The following is an 18948-nucleotide window of genomic DNA, read 5'->3' as shown; positions in this document are numbered from 1 at the left end:
GAGCTCCCAGGCGCCAGGCAGTCCATCATTACGCACACCTGTCACTATCGTTACACGCATCCCCTATATTCCTCAGTTTCATCCTCGTGTCAGCATTAATGTCGTTATGTTTCCGCTGTCCGTGTTTTGTTTCGTGTGGGTTATTTTTTAAATATTCACTCCCTGTACTTTATTCTCGTCTCCCGGCGTCTGTCCTCACAATTAGACTGCATGACAGTACTGCATTACAACTGTACCGTATTACATTACAAACCACTCAACTATGGGACCTAATAAACACGTTCAAAATGACTTCCACATCCTGTTGGCCATTTTGGAGAGAAGAAAGGGAATTGTAGACTTCTGTTCCCGTGGTGACACAGCACTATACTGTGTACCATATAATCAAGGACTCAATATTGTATTAACTGTCAGCAACAAGAAAGACAGATATCAAAGGAAACACACACACACACACACACACACACACACACACACACACACACACACACACACACACACACACACACACACACACACACACACACACACACACACACACACACACACACACACACACACACACACACACACACACACACACACACACACACACACACACACACACACCTACATGTCAGACAAAGCACAGAGATAATACAAAGTGTTGGATCGTTAAGATAAAACACACAAGCCCAGAAAGTGTCGAAAGTGGTCGCTCCATTTTCAAAACCTCTAAAACCAAGAGCTAATGTTAGCATCCAATGTCCTCTTTTAAATTTAGGGTGATGAGTTAGCGTAGTGATGTAGCACGTAGCCTCCTCCCTATGCTCCCCCAGCCTGTCTCATGTTTGCCTGGCAGATGTTTTGTGGAGTCTTTGTATTGACTTGAGAGGTTGTTTACCGAAGCAGCTGAATCTGTTTCCTGCAATCCCTTCTCTTAGTCATAGCAGCCTCTTAGGAGAAAATATCATTGGCTTGGAGAAAAAATGACTTTTCCTCCTTTGACCTACAGCAAACAACTCAATTGCTCCTGGGCATTATAAACCGAGAGGATCCATACTTGTTAGACCAGCCTGATATTCTAGTAAGCTGTTGCTTTGTTACAGTTGGTTTTATAGTTGTGTAGTAACACCGCAATGACACTACTGTATGCTCACGTTGTGACATTAGTCACTTCATTGTTTTGTCATTGTATAGTCATGGAATTAAACAGTTTACATTGTTACACATTTTAAATATAGGTCTATATAAAGGAGTAGAAAGTTATGGTTGCGTCCCAATATTCTCTATTTTCTCCAAAAGTGTGTTCACTTCCCTTCATTGATTTGAAAGGAAATTACTGATATATGGAAACTCCCTCAAGCCTGAGTCTACACCAATACCATACTTTTACATGTGTGGGGAGTAGTGAACGCGTGCACAGGAAGGACAGCTTATTGGGCCGCAACCTATATATTGTGAGAGTACACTGAGAGCAAATGTGCACCACCACATTGACTCTCTTTGTGCTTCAGGGACTTAAAAGCACTCTACTTGATTATGAATAAATGAACAAAAACGACTATTACAGTCATTTTGCCTGTCTCATTTTTATCATGACTGACTGAAGTCAATTATCCTACCGTAAGTTTCTTAGCAACACAGCCACGTACTTGGTCTTTATTCATTTATATTCCTTTTGAAGAAAATGACACCTGGTTTTCTATATCAAAGACCCCGCTAGTTCTTTGTCATTTTGTCATTTTTTACACATACAGTATATGATGTGTTGAACTGAAATAATGACTTCCTCAGTAATTTAGTTCATCAACTTTCTGAAACATAAACACAGAAGAAAGACTAGGTGAGCTATTACTCGTGTGTGCTATATCCTATCCTCTTATCTCCTGCTGCGGGGAGAGGAGTAGAGGCAATCAGGACGAACACTTCTCCACAGCAATGATCTCTTACTGCAGCAGTAATGATAGTCCTTCACCTGGAGAAAAACGTCACAAACCAAGTCCCTCAGGCAGACCCACACACACAGAGGTAACCGTTGTGGGAGATGAGAGGTGGTATTATAACACAGTACCTACAAACAACGAAAGATGTCTCGCAAACAAAACCTACTGCTCTACTGCTGTTTGTCTACCTGAGGAAAAACTCAGTGAGACAGACATGACAGGAATAGTCATTTACCAACACAAGACTTCCAAAGCAACACAACAGTAGCTGCTAACATTTAAGCCTTACCCACCTCAAGTTAATTTAGCAAAGCAGCATTGTCCAATGGGTAACATATTGACTGTTTACTAATTTGAGAAAGTCAAAAACACAATTCCCACTCCCTTAGCCCCTACCATTATAAAAGGCATGTATTCTAAGTGGTGTCCTAGTATGGATATTGGAACATAGGCCCAGTGGAGGTTCCCATCATCATGATTTGACTACTGGGTCAAAGTTCAGCTCACCTGCTCCAGTTTCCAGTGGAACTCTGCGGGGCGGAAGGTGTCGACCTGGGTGAAGTCTCTCCTGAGTAGGAACACCAGACGGCAGTTGTGGACGTACAGGGAGTAGTGGTGCCGGTTCATCTCTGCACACGGATACGGAAAAACATAGATACTTTACTTCTACTGTATGAAACTAGAATTTTATTGGACCTTATCCAACTATGTTATATAATGAACCTTATCCGACTATATTATATAATGGACCTTGTCCGACTATATTATATAATGGAACTTATCCGACTATATCATATAATGGAACTTATCCGACTATATTATATAATGGAACTTATCCGACTATATCATATAATGGAACTTATCCGACTATATCATATAATGGAACTTATCCGACTATATTATATAAAGGAACTTATCCGACTATATTATATAATGGAACTTATCCGACTATATTATATAATGGAACTTATCCGACTATATTATATAATGGACCTTATCCGACTATATTATATAATGGAACTTATCCGACTATATCATATAATGGAACTTATCCGACTATATTATATAATGGAACTTGTCCGACTATATTATATAATGGACCTTGTCCGACTATATCATATAATGGAACTTATCCGACTATATCATATAATGGAACTTATCCGACTATATTATATAATGGAACTTATCCGACTATATCATATAATGGAACTTATCCGACTATATTATATAATGGAACTTATCCGACTATATCATATAATGGAACTTATCCGACTATATTATATAATGGAACTTATCCGACTATATCATATAATGGAACTTATCCGACTATATCATATAATGGGACTTATCCGACTATATCATATAATGGAACTTATCCGACTATATCATATAAAGGAACTTATCCGACTATATTATATAATGGAACTTATCCGACTATATCATATAATGGAACTTATCCGACTATATCATATAAAGGAACTTATCCGACTATATTATATAATGGAACTTATCCGACTATATTATATAATGGAACTTATCCGACTATATTATATAATGGAACTTATCCGACTATATTATATAATGGAACTTATCTGACTATATTATATAATGGAACTTATCCGACTATATTATATAAAGGAACTTATCCGACTATATTATATAATGGAACTTATCCGACTATATTATATAATGGAACTTATCCGACTATATTATATAATGGACTTTATCCGACTATATTATATAATGGAACTTATCCGACTATATTATATAATGGAACTTATCCGACTATATTATATAATGGAACTTATCCGACTATATTATATAATGGAACTTATCCGACTATATTATATAATGGACCTTATCCGACTATATTATATAATGGACCTTATCCGACTATATTATATAATGGACCTTATCCGACTATATTATATAATGGACCTTATCCGACTATATTATATAATGGACCTTATCCGACTATATTATATAATGGACCTTATCCGACTGTATTATATAATGGACCTTATCCGACTATATTATATAATGGACCTTATCCGACTATATTATATAATGGAACTTATCCGACTATATTATATAATGGACCTTATCAAAAAGCTATATTCCAGTTAAGAGTGAAAATAAATGATATTCTACAAATGCTCTCCTAAAGCAGCGCTCTATCTAAAAGGATGTCTGTCATTATGGGCAAAGGGGCTTGTTAATGTGGTATGTCCTGTAAGTGCTATTGACATGTGCCATTTTGAAATAAATCCTGCCACCTTCACGAGGCAGCTCAATAAATGTCACATGCTCCCTGTGCCATTGTGGCATCATAACCCCCCCCTCCTCCGTGCCTTTCCTGGGAGCTGCTGGGCTGACACAGGGCTCTTTTGGCCGTGCGTATTGATGGACCCTCCTTTTCTCTCAGTGTGAGCGGAGTGATCGATGGGATCAATAAGAGCCTGTCAGGCTGCCTGTCTCCAGCCAAACCCTCACAGCTTCACTCAATCTAACTCTGTAACTAGAAGTGGTCGACAGACGACAAAACAATCTGTGCATCTATGTGACGACCACCATCAACCCCCAAAAAGTATGTGAATACTTTCTAAAAGCACTGTATGTAACTACGCCATCACTACTCCAGATTTGGCACCAAATGTTCCTGTCTCCCACATTGGACACTAACTGTCCTGACGTTGGACGGCATTTGCTACTGTGCTACAACGCACCTTTTGAAATCATCATATTAAATAGTAGCTAAAGGTCTTTGGTTCGTTTTTTGGGTTTCTAAACCATAAATGGTAGCTGTAAAAATGACATTGACCTTCTCTAAAAAATCACGTGACAGGAAACAAAAAGTCTCACCACCTCCACCACCATAAAATCCTGATTTCATGAACAATGACCTAGGATGGACCAAATCTCCCAACTCAACCCCTTCCTGTTCTCACCGGTCTTGTCGGAGTTGCAGAGCAGGGTCTCTTTCTCGGCCCTCAGACCGGGGCTGGGCCCGTGTTTCATCCACGTGGCGATGGTGAACTGGTCAGTCAGGTTCTGTGGAACCACCTGCTCTGGCACGTTGGCCGCCTGCCTCCCGTCGAAGTTGAAGATGAGGTCACTGTCCCGCCCGCTGTCCGTCAGCAGTGAAGCCGTCCAATTGGTGGAGATGCTGGGGGCGGGGAGGAGGTCCGTGCTGCCGGACGCCGCACCTAGAGGAGGAATTGAAAACGAGTATAATCAGTCGGTGACATCCTCACACACGAGAAGTGGCACCAGGTTAAAAGGAGACTGGTCAGATTCAAAATCACCTTGATTCACCAAGTACATTTACACATACTCAGAACTTTACTTGGTGATATGGTGCTGCTAGTGAAAGACAAAATACAGACAACAGAGTTTAAACAAAGTTTACATACAAGTAGGTAGAGTGAGCATAGAGCTATTAGAGATTGAACAGATATAGAAATGTATAGTGTGAATATGGTTGATATACAGTGGATGTACTGTACACATTTACTGACACAGTATTTCTAACGTTTGAATTGGAAGTTATCTAAAACCCTCTAATCCTACGATGTCCATGCAGGGTGTTTAGAATGCAACAGTACAGAAATAGGATGTGGAACTGTTGTGAACTGAACAGTTTTATAAGGTTAAGGTATTTGACAGCATCACCCTCTCCATGTCACACAAGGGGTGACTGTCTGAAGCTGATGAGTGGTGAATGACCCAGTTTGTTAGGACCCTTGGTTCTCACCACCAAATTCCCGCCCTGCCCACCCTTCAGAAGAAGCAAGCTGGTTCTTTTAAGCTATATAACATTCATGTCTGTCAATTGATAGGCCAGCATAAATACACACCCAGGCCTCTTAACTCTCTCAGGACTTTCACTGTGATCGTGAGAAGTTGATGAGATTCAGTCTCATATTCTCACTATGTACAGTTTTCAGAGGGCTTGTCAAATCCACGACCCCTCTCTCTTTTCATCTGTTTCGACCAGCCCACTTCTGGCCATGGGAACTATGAATACATCACACTTTCAACCTTTCTCTGCTTAGGAAATAAAGTTGATTTATTTTTTAAACAATGGGCCATAGGATGTTGTTTGTTTACCTTTAAGTGGCTCTAAAGATAATATGGTGGCCCTCTTGAGCAATATCTGTGTACTCTATTTACAGTATGTGTACCGATATCTGTACTCTCACAGAAAGCAATGTTGCTCGGAAAAAAAGGTAATACTTTATTTGGATAGTCCAACTAACAATCCTAACCCTTACTCTAACTCTAACTCTTATTCTAAACCTAACCCTCATTCTTACTCTAACCTTAACGCTTACTCTAACCTTATTCTAAACCTAACCCTAACCCTAACTCTAACTCTTATTCTAAACCTAACCCTTACTCTTACTCTAACTCTTATTCTAAACCTAACCCTAACCTTAACCCTTACTCTAACTCTTATTCTAAACCTAACCCTAACCCTTACTCTTACTCTAACTCTTATCCTAAACCTAACCCTAACCTTAACCCTTACTCTAACTCTTATTCTAAACCTAACCCTAACCCTTACTCTTACTCTTACTCTAACTCTTATTCTAAACCTAACCCTAACCCTTACTCTTACTCTAACTCTTATTCTAAACCTAACCCTAATCTTAACCTTTACTCTAACTCTTATTCTAAACCTAACCCTAACCCTTACTCTTACTCTTACTCTAACTCTTATTCTAAACCTAACCCTAACCCTTACTCTTATTCTCTAACTCTTATTCTAAACCTAACTAAACCCCCTAACCTTAACCCTTATTCTAAACTAACTCTTATTCTAAACCTAACCCCCTAACCCTTACTCTAACTCTTATTCTAAACCTAACCCTAACCCTACTCTTACTCTAACTCTTATTCTAAACCTAACCCTAACCCTTACTCTTACTCTAACTCTTATTCTAAACCTAACCCTAACCCTAACCCTAACTTAACTTACTCTAACTCTTATTCTAAACCTAACCCTAACCCTTACTAACTCTTAAAACCTAACCGTAACCTTAACCCTTACTCTAACTCTTATTCTAAACCTAACCCTAACCCTTACTCTTACTCTGTAACTCTTATTCTAAACCTAACCCTAACCCTTACTCTTACTCTTACTCTAACTCTTATTCTAAACCTAACCCTAACCCTTACTCTTACTCTAACTCTTATTCTAAACCTAACCCATACTCTAACTCTTATTCTAAACCTAACCTTAACCCTTACTCTAACTCTTATTCTAAACCTAACCCATACTCTAACTCTTATTCTAAACCTAACCCATACTCTAACTCTTATTCTAAACCTAACCCTAACCCTTACTCTTACTCTAACTCTTATTCTAAACCTAACCCTAACCTTAACCCTAACCGTAACCTTAACCCTTACTCTAACTCTTATTCTAAACCTAACCCATACTCTAACTCTTATTCTAAACCTAACCCTAACCCTTACTCTTACTCTAACTCTTATTCTAAACCTAACCCTGACCTTAACCCTAACTGTAACCTTAACCCTTACTCTAACTCTTATTCTAAACCTAACCCTAACCTTAACCCTTACTCTAACTCTTATTCTAAACCTAACCCTAACCCTTACTCTTACTCTAACTCTTATTCTAAACCTAACCCTAACCCTTACTCTTACTCTTACTCTAACTCTTATTCTAAACCTAACCCTAACCCTTACTCTTACTCTAACTCTTATTCTAAACCTAACCCATACTCTAACTCTTATTCTAAACCTAACCTTAACCCTTACTCTAACTCTTATTCTAAACCTAACCCATACTCTAACTCTTATTCTAAACCTAACCTTAACCCTTACTCTAACTCTTATTCTAAACCTAACCCATACTCTAACTCTTATTCTAAACCTAACCCTAACCTTAACCCTAACCGTAACCTTAACCCTTACTCTAACTCTTATTCTAAACCTAACCCTAACCCTTACTCTTACTCTTATTCTAAACCTAACCTTAACCCTAACCGTAACCTTAACCCATACTCTAACTCTTATTCTAAACCTAACCCTAACCTTAACCCTAACCGTAACCTTAACCCTTACTCTCACTCTTATTCTAAACCTAACCCTAACCCTTACTCTAACTCTTATTCTAAACCTAACCCATACTCTAACTCTTATTCTAAACCTAACCTTAACCCTAACCGTAACCTTAGTAAGCAGTTTCTTGTCAACAGATAGTTTTTTGCCAGCATTAACATGTGTAGAGCATCTGCAGATGGGAAATCCAAATAAAGTGTGACTAATACATTTTTTTACAATGTGTTTTATTGCATATTAGATAATGATTATTGAGGTTTGGAAAAGTTCCTGGCTTGCAAACTTTGCATACTAAATAAGTATGGAAATCACTTTGCATACTAAAGAAGTATGGAAATCACTTTGCATACTAAAGAAGTATGGAAACCACTTTGCATATTAAAGTAGTATGGACATCACTTTGCATATTAAAGTATGGAAATCTAAATGAGTATATGAGGAAATTAAGTATGCCTGTGTAGCCATCGTTACACAAACACTTAAAGACTTAGACTAGAGTCCAACAATGAACTGTTATTGCTGCATAATGAATTGTTCAAATCAACCATACCACGCTTCAGTTTTACACAACAGGAAAATAAATCCAAGGAAGAAATATAATACAAATCTGAGACATTTCACATGTTCAACTCTTCACAATGAACATGTTCACTTATTAATAAAAGTGATTCATAAGGTTGATTTAATATACACTTTCCTATGTGTTACAAATTACATTTAAATACCCCTACTTGTTTATAATTTGACAGTTAGATATTGGTGGTAATTAATGAGGCAGAAAATGTGAAATTAGAGTAAATAATCGGAGACAACTAATGGGACACGATTGTCTGTATGACTTCACCAGTCACAAGTGTAATTCTGAATGTCACATTATGTAACCGCACACAGGTTGAAATGTTATAGGTACATTTTATTGTTTTCTTTTGTCCTCTCTTTCCTTATTAATTGGCTTACCACAGAGTTTCTGCATGGACTTCTCGGAGTAGGTCTCTCGGTCGCAGCCCTTCCCAATGTGGCTGGTCTGCAGCTCCACCATGGCTCTCACCGCTGACAATGGGCCATCACAAGTCTCCAGGTGCATCTTGGGAAACAGCTGCTTACTTCCTGTCCCGGGCTCGTAGTCCACTTGTTTGTTCCAGCCTGGGAGAAAGAAAGTAGAATATTATTGTAGTTTATTATTCCAATAGAAAATGAATTTGTCCAATTAACTGGAAGGCTAATTCAGATCCCAAGGCTAGCTTGATTACACAACAATTAACTGGAAGGCTAATTCAGATCCCAAGGCTAGCTTGATTACACAACAATTAACTGGAAGGCTAATTCAGATCCCAAGGCTAGCTTGATTACACAACAATTAACTGGAAGGCTAATTCAGATCCCAAGGCTAGCTTGATTGCACAACAAATAACTGGAAGGCTAATTCAGATCCCAAGGCTAGCTTGATTGCACAACAATTAACTGGAAGGCTAATTCAGATCCCAAGGCTAGCTTGATTACACAACAATTAACTGGAAGGCTAATTCAGATCCCAAGGCTAGCTTGATTACACAACAATTAACTGGAAGGCTAATTCAGATCCCAAGGCTAGCTTGATTGCACAACAAATAACTGGAAGGCTAATTCAGATCCCAAGGCTAGCTTGATTACACAACAATTAACTGGAAGGCTAATTCAGATCCCAAGGCTAGCTTGATTACACAACAATTAACTGGAAGGCTAATTCAGATTCCAAGGCTAGCTTGATTACACAACAAATAACTGGAAGGCTAATTCAGATCCCAAGGCTAGCTTGATTACACAACAAATAACTGGAAGGCTAATTCAGATCCCAAGGCTAGCTTGATTACACAACAATTAACTGGAAGGCTAATTCAGATTCCAAGGCTAGCTTGATTACACAACAATTGACTGGAAGGCTAATTCAGATTCCAAGGCTAGCTTGATTACACAACAAATAACTGGAAGGCTAATTCAGATCCCAAGGCTAGCTTGATTACACAACAAATAACTGGAAGGCTAATTCAGATCCCAAGGCTAGCTTGATTACACAACAAATAACTGGAAGGCTAATTCAGATCCCAAGGCTAGCTTGATTACACAACAAATAACTGGAAGGCTAATTCAGATCCCAAGGCTAGCTTGATTACACAACAAATAACTGGAAGGCTAATTCAGATCCCAAGGCTAGCTTGATTACACAACAAATAACTGGAAGGCTAATTCAGATCCCAAGGCTAGCTTGATTACACAACAATTAACTGGAAGGCTAATTCAGATTCCAAGGCTAGCTTGATTGCACAACAATTAACTGGAAGGCTAATTCAGATCCCAAGGCTAGCTTGATTACACAACAAATAACTGGAAGGCTAATTCAGATCCCAAGGCTAGCTTGATTACACAACAATTAACTGGAAGGCTAATTCAGATCCCAAGGCTAGCTTGATTGCACAACAATTAACTGGAAGGCTAATTCAGATCCCAAGGCTAGCTTGATTGCACAACAATTAACTGGAAGGCTAATTCAGATCCCAAGGCTAGCTTGATTACACAACAATTAACTGGAAGGCTAATTCAGATCCCAAGGCTAGCTTGATTACACAACAATTAACTGGAAGGCTAATTCAGATCCCAAGGCTAGCTTGATTGCACAACAATTAACTGGAAGGCTAATTCAGATCCCAAGGCTAGCTTGATTGCACAACAATTAACTGGAAGGCTAATTCAGATCCCAAGGCTAGCTTGATTACACAACAATTAACTGGAAGGCTAATTCAGATTCCAAGGCTAGCTTGATTACACAACAAATAACTGGAAGGCTAATTCAGATCCCAAGGCTAGCTTGATTACACAACAAATAACTGGAAGGCTAATTCAGATCCCAAGGCTAGCTTGATTACACAACAATTAACTGGAAGGCTAATTCAGATCCCAAGGCTAGCTTGATTACACAACAATTAACTGGAAGGCTAATTCAGATCCCAAGGCTAGCTTGATTACACAACAAATAACTGGAAGGCTAATTCAGATCCCAAGGCTAGCTTGATTACACAACAAATAACTGGAAGGCTAATTCAGATCCCAAGGCTAGCTTGATTACACAACAAATAACTGGAAGGCTAATTCAGATCCCAAGGCTAGCTTGATTACACAACAAATAACTGGAAGGCTAATTCAGATCCCAAGGCTAGCTTGATTACACAACAAATAACTGGAAGGCTAATTCAGATCCCAAGGCTAGCTTGATTACACAACAATTAACTGGAAGGCTAATTCAGATTCCAAGGCTAGCTTGATTGCACAACAATTAACTGGAAGGCTAATTCAGATCCCAAGGCTAGCTTGATTACACAACAAATAACTGGAAGGCTAATTCAGATCCCAAGGCTAGCTTGATTACACAACAATTAACTGGAAGGCTAATTCAGATCCCAAGGCTAGCTTGATTACACAACAATTAACTGGAAGGCTAATTCAGATCCCAAGGCTAGCTTAATTGCACAACAATTAACTGGAAGGCTAATTCTGATCCCAAGGCTAGCTTGATTGCACAACAATTAACTGGAAGGCTAATTCAGATCCCAAGGCTAGCTTGATTACACAACAATTAACTGGAAGGCTAATTCAGATCCCAAGGCTAGCTTGATTACACAACAATTAACTGGAAGGCTAATTCAGATCCCAAGGCTAGCTTGATTGCACAACAATTAACTGGAAGGCTAATTCAGATCCCAAGGCTAGCTTGATTGCACAACAATTAACTGGAAGGCTAATTCAGATCCCAAGGCTAGCTTGATTGCACAACAATACACTGAACTCTTTTATCATCATTTTGCTTTTTTCAAAATATAAATGTTCTTATTCCTTCTAAAACAAAACAACAAAATTAAATAAATCACCTAGAAATGATACATGTATTCAGCCACTGACCAATTCAGTCTCTCCTACTGTTATATTATTTGCCATTTTCTTTGGTCCTGTATGGCTGTTTGCTCCTCCAGGGTTGTGGGTTTGATTCCCGTGGCCACCCTTATGTAAATTGTATGCCAGCATGACTGTACGTTGCTTTGGATAAAGGTGTCTGCTGAATGGCATATATTGTTATATACCATTCTGGTTTAGTATTCACTTTGCATGAAGGTCAGTCGTATCCTTCGCTAGGCTAGCTCAACCACAGCGACAATACTACAGAGGCAAAGGGTTCCACTGAATGCCTCTGAATTGAAGGCATCACGGAGCACACCTCACTAAAGCTGAAAGGTGACTTCACACACCAAGGAGCTTAGGAAGAAGTGAGGTTCTGATACAGGAGGCTATGCTACGCTAACCAACCGTGCTTTCTAATCCATGTCACACAGCTGTTTTGGCGACACGCATGACAGGGACCTGCTATCATCCCAGCTAGCATAGTGGATCTGGGCCGATTCCGGCTGATTCCGGCTGAAAGTCGTCTGAGAGTCAGACTCAGCCGACATGTGGCCCGATTCAGTGCCGCCTTCAGCAGTATTACTTATGGCTAGGATGCAGGGATTGAGCTCGAGCCAATTCCGGTGTGAGTTATCTGTCCCAAATATATTACTTGGATCTCGGGCCGATTGGGGCTGATGATTACACGGGCTACTTTATATAATTAACATTTCATTATTTATTTTTCCATACTTTCTCATTGTTTCTGTGATAAAAAAAAGCAATTAACATTTAAATGAAATTCTTTAAGAGTCCTGTGTAGTATTTTAGTATTTTGATACTTTGTGAATCTGATGAGCATTAAAAACTTGGAGTCTCCCGTGCATGGAGTCTCCCGTGCATGGAGTCTCCCGTGCATGGAGTATCCCGAGTGGCGCAGCGGTCTAAGAGACTGCATTGCAGTGCAAACAGCGTTGCTACAGATGCTGGTTCAAGACACGTGCCGGCCACGACTGGGAGACCTATGAGGCGACGCACAATTGGCCCAGCGTTGTCCGAGTTAGGGGAGGGTTTGGCCGGCCGGGATGTCCTTGTCCCATCATGTAGCGACTCCTGTGGTGGGCCAGGCGCATGCACGCTGACATGATCACCAGGTAGATGTATGATGTTTTCTCTGACACAAACTGTTTTTTTGTGGGTGGGTAGAATTTGCATGTATAAAATGTATAATAGTAAAAATGACTAAATCAGGTAATTTTGTAGACATTTATTTACATTTGCATCGGGCTTGCTCCTGGGGGGATTCTGGTACGATACCCAGAAAAGTCAGCTGAATTCCGGTAGACGGAAACGGCCCGATGTACTTTGGCCGATTCTGGGCAGTCCTTCATTTTGATTCCGGGCCGAGTCCAAAACCCGATTCCGGGCAAATTCAATCAGTTCCAGCCCCCCGTAAGAGGGCCACTTCTGGGCCAATTCCTCATTGCTAGCTCGGAAGGCCTTCCAAATCAAACCAATAACCCTTACCTGAGACGGAAAGAATGAAAGGATGTCCTGTCTGAGCTTAAATTGAATTCAGGTGTTAGACTACTCAGTGTCATGTAGCTAAAATTACAATGCTACAATGACAAATGTTGCTATCAATGCTAACGAACACGCTAACATATCACCACAAAGGGATTCATTTGACATGAATCACTGCCCAATGTCACAAACAACATGCATAATTACAGGCATCTCTCAAAATATATTATTGATTGGTAGACCAAGCTCAGCTCACTCCAGGTAAGATATTCTACTTCAGAGTGTGTCTTTATCAAAGGGATGTGTAGACCAGGCAGGGAGTCCCCAGCAGGGACTCCACAGCAGGCCTTTTCACCACCACAGGCAATATGAGAGTCAAATCGCCTCTGCTGATTGGGCCAGAAGAATCGCAGAATCGAAGTAGGAATTGGGGGGAATAGAATCTGAAATGAAGTCGAACAGTAGAATAGAAAAGGAGTGTGGAAGTGGAATAAAATAAGAATACATTTGAAGTGCTGAGGTAATCTCATCAGAAGTCTAGAGTGACATTGATGGTTCTCTACCAGAACAAAGTGATACCAGATTACCAGAAAATGGCGAGAGAATGGGATGGGCGGCTGTAAAGATGAACCATGATAGGTGGCATATGACCAGAAAGATGGCAGATAGAGAGAAGGTAGATGTAGTGTGAGAGAGAGAACGAGAGCGATGGTGTTAGACAGAGTACGCGAGAGTAGAATTACATGCTTAAAGAACATGACAGCTCCATTGCGGAAAGACCTACCCACCCCTACCCACCCCAAACTAGTCTGTCATCTTTGTCACCCGGTTTATATTTCGATTACCCTCCATATGTTTCTGTGCGCCGCACCCGGTCTTCTTTATAGTCAAGGAAGCAGTAATGACCATTTTATTACTGTGTGTGGAGCAGAGAGTTGACAGCTGTCGAGTCTGTTCCTTGATATATTCAAGGTCAAACATTCAGAGAAAATAATGACCAGGGAGAGGCAGACAGAGAGAGGATGTTGTTGGAGCAGGTTTATTGTCATGAATCTTGCCCTGTGCCAGCAAATGACCACTCTGCAGAGCTACCTCCAGGGCAAAATTCATTACAATAAATGCCAACCTGCGTTGGTAGATGGCTGGCAAAAGAAATGGTGCAGAAATTTCTCTATTTCACCTGTGATTCTAATTGGGAGTTATACTCATGTTTTAATTGCCTCTTGTGAGAACAAAACAATATCTATCTCACCTGGTAATGAAAATATACTAACAGCATTGTCTCGAAGGCCATAGAAATCTTGCAGGCACCAATTTCAAGTAGTGCTATGATATCAATATGCTCTCTATTCAATTACACAAATCATACTCATTTCATGTGCGCCTTTATTAAGGTCAAATAAATTACTTTATGAAGTATATAGCCATAAAATGTTAATGCCTCATTTCATCTTATTTTAATGATTATATAGGTATTGCTCGCCTGAGGTAGAATACCACATGATGAGCTGTAGACCTCCATATCTACCAATATAGTTTTCATCTATATTATTCGTAGCCGTCAATTTACCACCACACTAAGACCGCACTCAAACAAATCAGTTTTACCTAATTTCTACCAGCATGTTAAATGTGCAACCAGAGGAAAAAAATCTCTAGATCACCTTTACTCCACACACAGAGATGCATACAAAGCTCTCCCTCGCCCTCCATTTGGCAAAACTGATCATAATTCTATCCTCCTGATTCCTGCTAACAAGTAACAACTAAAGCAGGAAGTACCAGTGACTTGCTCAATACAGAAGTGGTCAGATGACCTGGATGCTATGCTAAAGGACAGATTTGCTAGCACAGACTGGAATATGTTCCCGGGATTCATCCAATGGCATTGAGGAGTACACCACCTCAGTCACCGGCTTCATCAATAAATGCATTGACGACGTCGTCCCCTTGGTGACCGTACATACATTTCACAACCAGAAGCCATGGTTTACAGACAACATCCGCATCGAGCTAAAGGCTAAAGCTTCCACTTTCAAGGAGCGGGACACTAATCCGGACGCTTATAATAAATCCCGCTCTCCGTAGCCAATGTGAGCAAGACCTTTAAACAGGTCAACATTCACAAAGCCGCGGGGCCAGAAGGATTACCAGGACGTGTACTCAAAGCATGTGTGGACCAACTGTCAAGTGTCTTCAATGACATTTTCAACCTCTCCCTGACCGAGTATGTAATACCTATATCTTTAACAACTTCTACCCCCAAACCACAAGATTGCTGAACAACTAAACTAATCAAATGGACAGATGGACTATTTACAAATGGCCATCCCTTTTATTTTTACACTGTTGCTACTCGCTGGTTATTATCTATGCATAGTCACTTTACAAATTACCTTGATTAACCTGTACCCCCGTACATTGACTCTGTACCGGTACCCCCTGTATATAGAGCCTCGTTATTGTTATGTACATTTCTTGTGTTACCTTGTGATTGAATAGATTGTTTATTTAGTCAATATTTTATTAACTATATTTCTTGAACTGCATTGCTGGTTAAGGGCTTGTAAGTAAGCATTTCACTGTAAGGTGTACCTGTTGTATTCAGCGCATGTGACAAATACAATTTAAGTTCATTTGATATTTGTAAGGTTAACGGCTAGCCCATGGTGGATTATGGCTGGAATTTTAGACATTTGAGAGCTTTTGTTTGAGTACAACATATTTATTATTGCTCCGAGGGGAGGACTGATGACTCCTTTCAAACGCAAAGACGGTGGGAATGTGACACTCTACTGTACTTTGCAGGATGTACCGTTGCCATGGCATTGAGGACTAGTAGATACAAATGTACAGCTTTATTTGAAGATGACATTTACAGTGGAGTGTCTCATGGAGAGTTGCCCTTTAGTATTAAGCCTTCCCCCACTACTGTGTGAGCCTCCACCCAGGCAATGGAACAACTCTGGACACATTTCCAGCAGGAGGAATCACACACTGTCTTTAAATATGCAATCTGCGATGGCTACATCCAGTTATTGGACTTTTACACTAAATATATACACCGAGTGTACAAAACAAGGCAACTTGACACGACTGTGGGAAGCATTGGAGTCAACATGGGCCAGCATCACTGTGGAACACTTTCAACACCTTGTAGAGCCCAGAGGAATTGAGGCTGTTCTGAGGGAAAAGGAGCGGTACAACTCAATATAAGGACGGTGTTCCTAATATTTTGTACACTCAATGTATATACCCAAATGGTTCTTCAAGAATATAACTTATAAATGCCTCTAAAACTTAGTCAATCAGAAACCAAAATATACACTTGTTTTACTCTACTGTTTGTAAAAATTGTAATTCTAAACAAACGCTGTATAGTCTTAAAACATGGTTAAAACTATAATTTTTATATCATCAATGGTCATTCCTTGCATCCATCCCTCAGCTTTTAACCAAACAGTGGAGGTGTGGCCATTCTGTCATTGTTTGCCCTTTCAAGAAAGGAGTGATTTCTTCCAACTGGGTTAAGGTGAAATATCCGGCGCATGTCTCCCCAACCTTTCTTCTCCTGACGTGGCCTACTGACATCTGACAGGGAAGCAGTGGGGGACCCTGTCCTCTTATAAAGGCTTTCACTCTGCACATGCTACAGTAGTCCGAGACAAGATCCAGGCAAGTTCCCAAGACACTAAAAGGCTTTATTCTAAAACGGGATATGCTAAAAGCCCCTCTCCTTTCTTCTCTCCCCTATCTATTCTTCTCTCTCTCTTTCTCTCTGTCTAGAATGCCGCTGTATCCCCGTCTTCCCTTCTCCACAGGGGCCATTGACCTGGATTGGTCGGGTAAACAGAGTCGAGTCGAGGAGGACTGTAAGATCCAGAGCCAGGAGTGTGATATTGTAGCTATAAGCCCCCACGGGGATGATGAGAGCTCCTTTTTCCCTGAAAGCAGACTGCTGTGGCATATGGGTGGAGATGGAGGAAAGAACAGTCCAATGTGACCGCAGAGAATCTAAGAGACATGCCTGCAACCACTTTGCGAGAAGTAAAGGAAGGTTTGTTGGTCAAGAATCATGTGGCCTGACCTTGGTCTTTGTGTACCAGCTGTGTAGACTGTCTGGTATGTTCATCTGCAAAATATTAGATAACACCCTTAAAATGTCCTTCAATCTGAGTGGAAGCAATCGACTTCTGCTGCTCTTCACCAGATACTCCCGAGTGGTGCAGCGGTCTAAAGCACTCCATCCTAGTGCTAAAGGCGTCACTACAGACCCTGGTTCGATAGTGGGCTGTATCACAACCGGCCGTGATCAGGAGTCCTATAGGGCAGCGCACAACTGGCCCAGCGTCGCCCGGGTAGGGGAGGGTTTGGCCGGGGTAGGCCGTCATTGTAAAATAAGAATTTGTTCTTAACGGACTTGCCTAGTTAAATAAATAAAATATAAATGCAGTGTTCCTCTAACATGTGGGAACCCACACTACTTATCAAATAATTAGCAACCTGTTAGTAGTATCTTTTGGGATCTGCAACTCAGATCTAAGCAGTGTGTGTATTTCTTTGATTAGACTCACCTTGCCAGCCAGGTTTGCAGACAGGCTTGACGTCGATGTGCACCGCCACACTCTTCGTCGCCCTCTTCTGGCCGCAATCGAAGGCGGTCACCATGACCTTGTAGCGCTGCTTCTTGTCGTAGCTCAGACGCTCCGTGTTTCTGATGTTGCCTAGAGAAGGAAAATGTAAACATGGATGCACTCAAGAAACTCATAGTCACTGATATCTTCTGCAAAGATTGTATTTCTGGAGTCAAAGAATAAACATATTTTACAATTAATTTTACTGAGTTCCTTTACCATCTTTACCATCAAGGCTCATCAGACTCTAAAACCCTTTTGGTTCAGGGAGAACACTTTTTGGTTCCATGTAGAACCCTCTGTTGAAACGGTCCTACATTGAACCCAAAAGGGTTCTATCTGGAACCAGAATGGTTCTACTTGGAACCTAAAAGGGTTCTTCAAAGGGTTCTCCTATGGGAACAGCAGAAGAACCATTTTAGGTTCTAGATAGCTCCTTTTTTCTGAGTGTACCATATACAGTACCAGTATCAAAAGTTTGGACACACCTACTCATTCAAGGGTTTTTCTTTATTTTACTATTTTGTAGAATAATCGTAAAGACATCAAAGCTATGAAATACTCAAAACTATAATATGGAATCATATAGTAACCAAAAAAGTGTTAAACAAATCCAAATATATTTTAGATTTTAGATTCTTCAATGTAGCCACCCTTTGCCTTGATGACAGCTTTGCACACTCTTGGCATTCTCTTAACCAGCTTCACCTGGAATGCTTTTCCAACAGTCTTGAAAGAGTTCCCACATATGCTGAGCACTTGTTGGCTGCTTTTAATTCACTCTGTGGTCCAACTCATCCCAAACCATCTCAAGTCGGTTGAGGTCAGGTGATTGTGTAGGCCAGGTCATCTGATGCAGCACTCCATCA

The 18948-nt window shown here is 40.4% G+C and overlaps 1 protein-coding gene across 1 annotated transcript in view; it reads right to left on the bottom strand.

Moving 5' to 3' along the window:
* The window catches only part of LOC124041997 (calsyntenin-2-like), a 168142-nt gene that overhangs the window by 47600 nt on the left and 101594 nt on the right, over positions 1–18948 (bottom strand). The window contains exons 5-8 of the mRNA XM_046360244.1: positions 18020–18169; positions 8973–9158; positions 4874–5131; positions 2433–2554 (exon numbers count right to left, since the gene is read on the bottom strand). Of these exons, the coding sequence (XP_046216200.1) occupies positions 2433–2554; positions 4874–5131; positions 8973–9158; positions 18020–18169 (716 nt within the window). The remainder of the gene's footprint in view (positions 1–2432; positions 2555–4873; positions 5132–8972; positions 9159–18019; positions 18170–18948) is intronic.

Source organism: Oncorhynchus gorbuscha, linkage group LG08 (genome assembly GCF_021184085.1).
Source record: "Oncorhynchus gorbuscha isolate QuinsamMale2020 ecotype Even-year linkage group LG08, OgorEven_v1.0, whole genome shotgun sequence".
Lineage (NCBI taxonomy): Eukaryota > Metazoa > Chordata > Actinopteri > Salmoniformes > Salmonidae > Oncorhynchus > Oncorhynchus gorbuscha.
The sequence above is the reverse complement of the archived record's forward strand: the minus strand, read 5'-3'. Positions and strand labels throughout refer to the sequence as shown.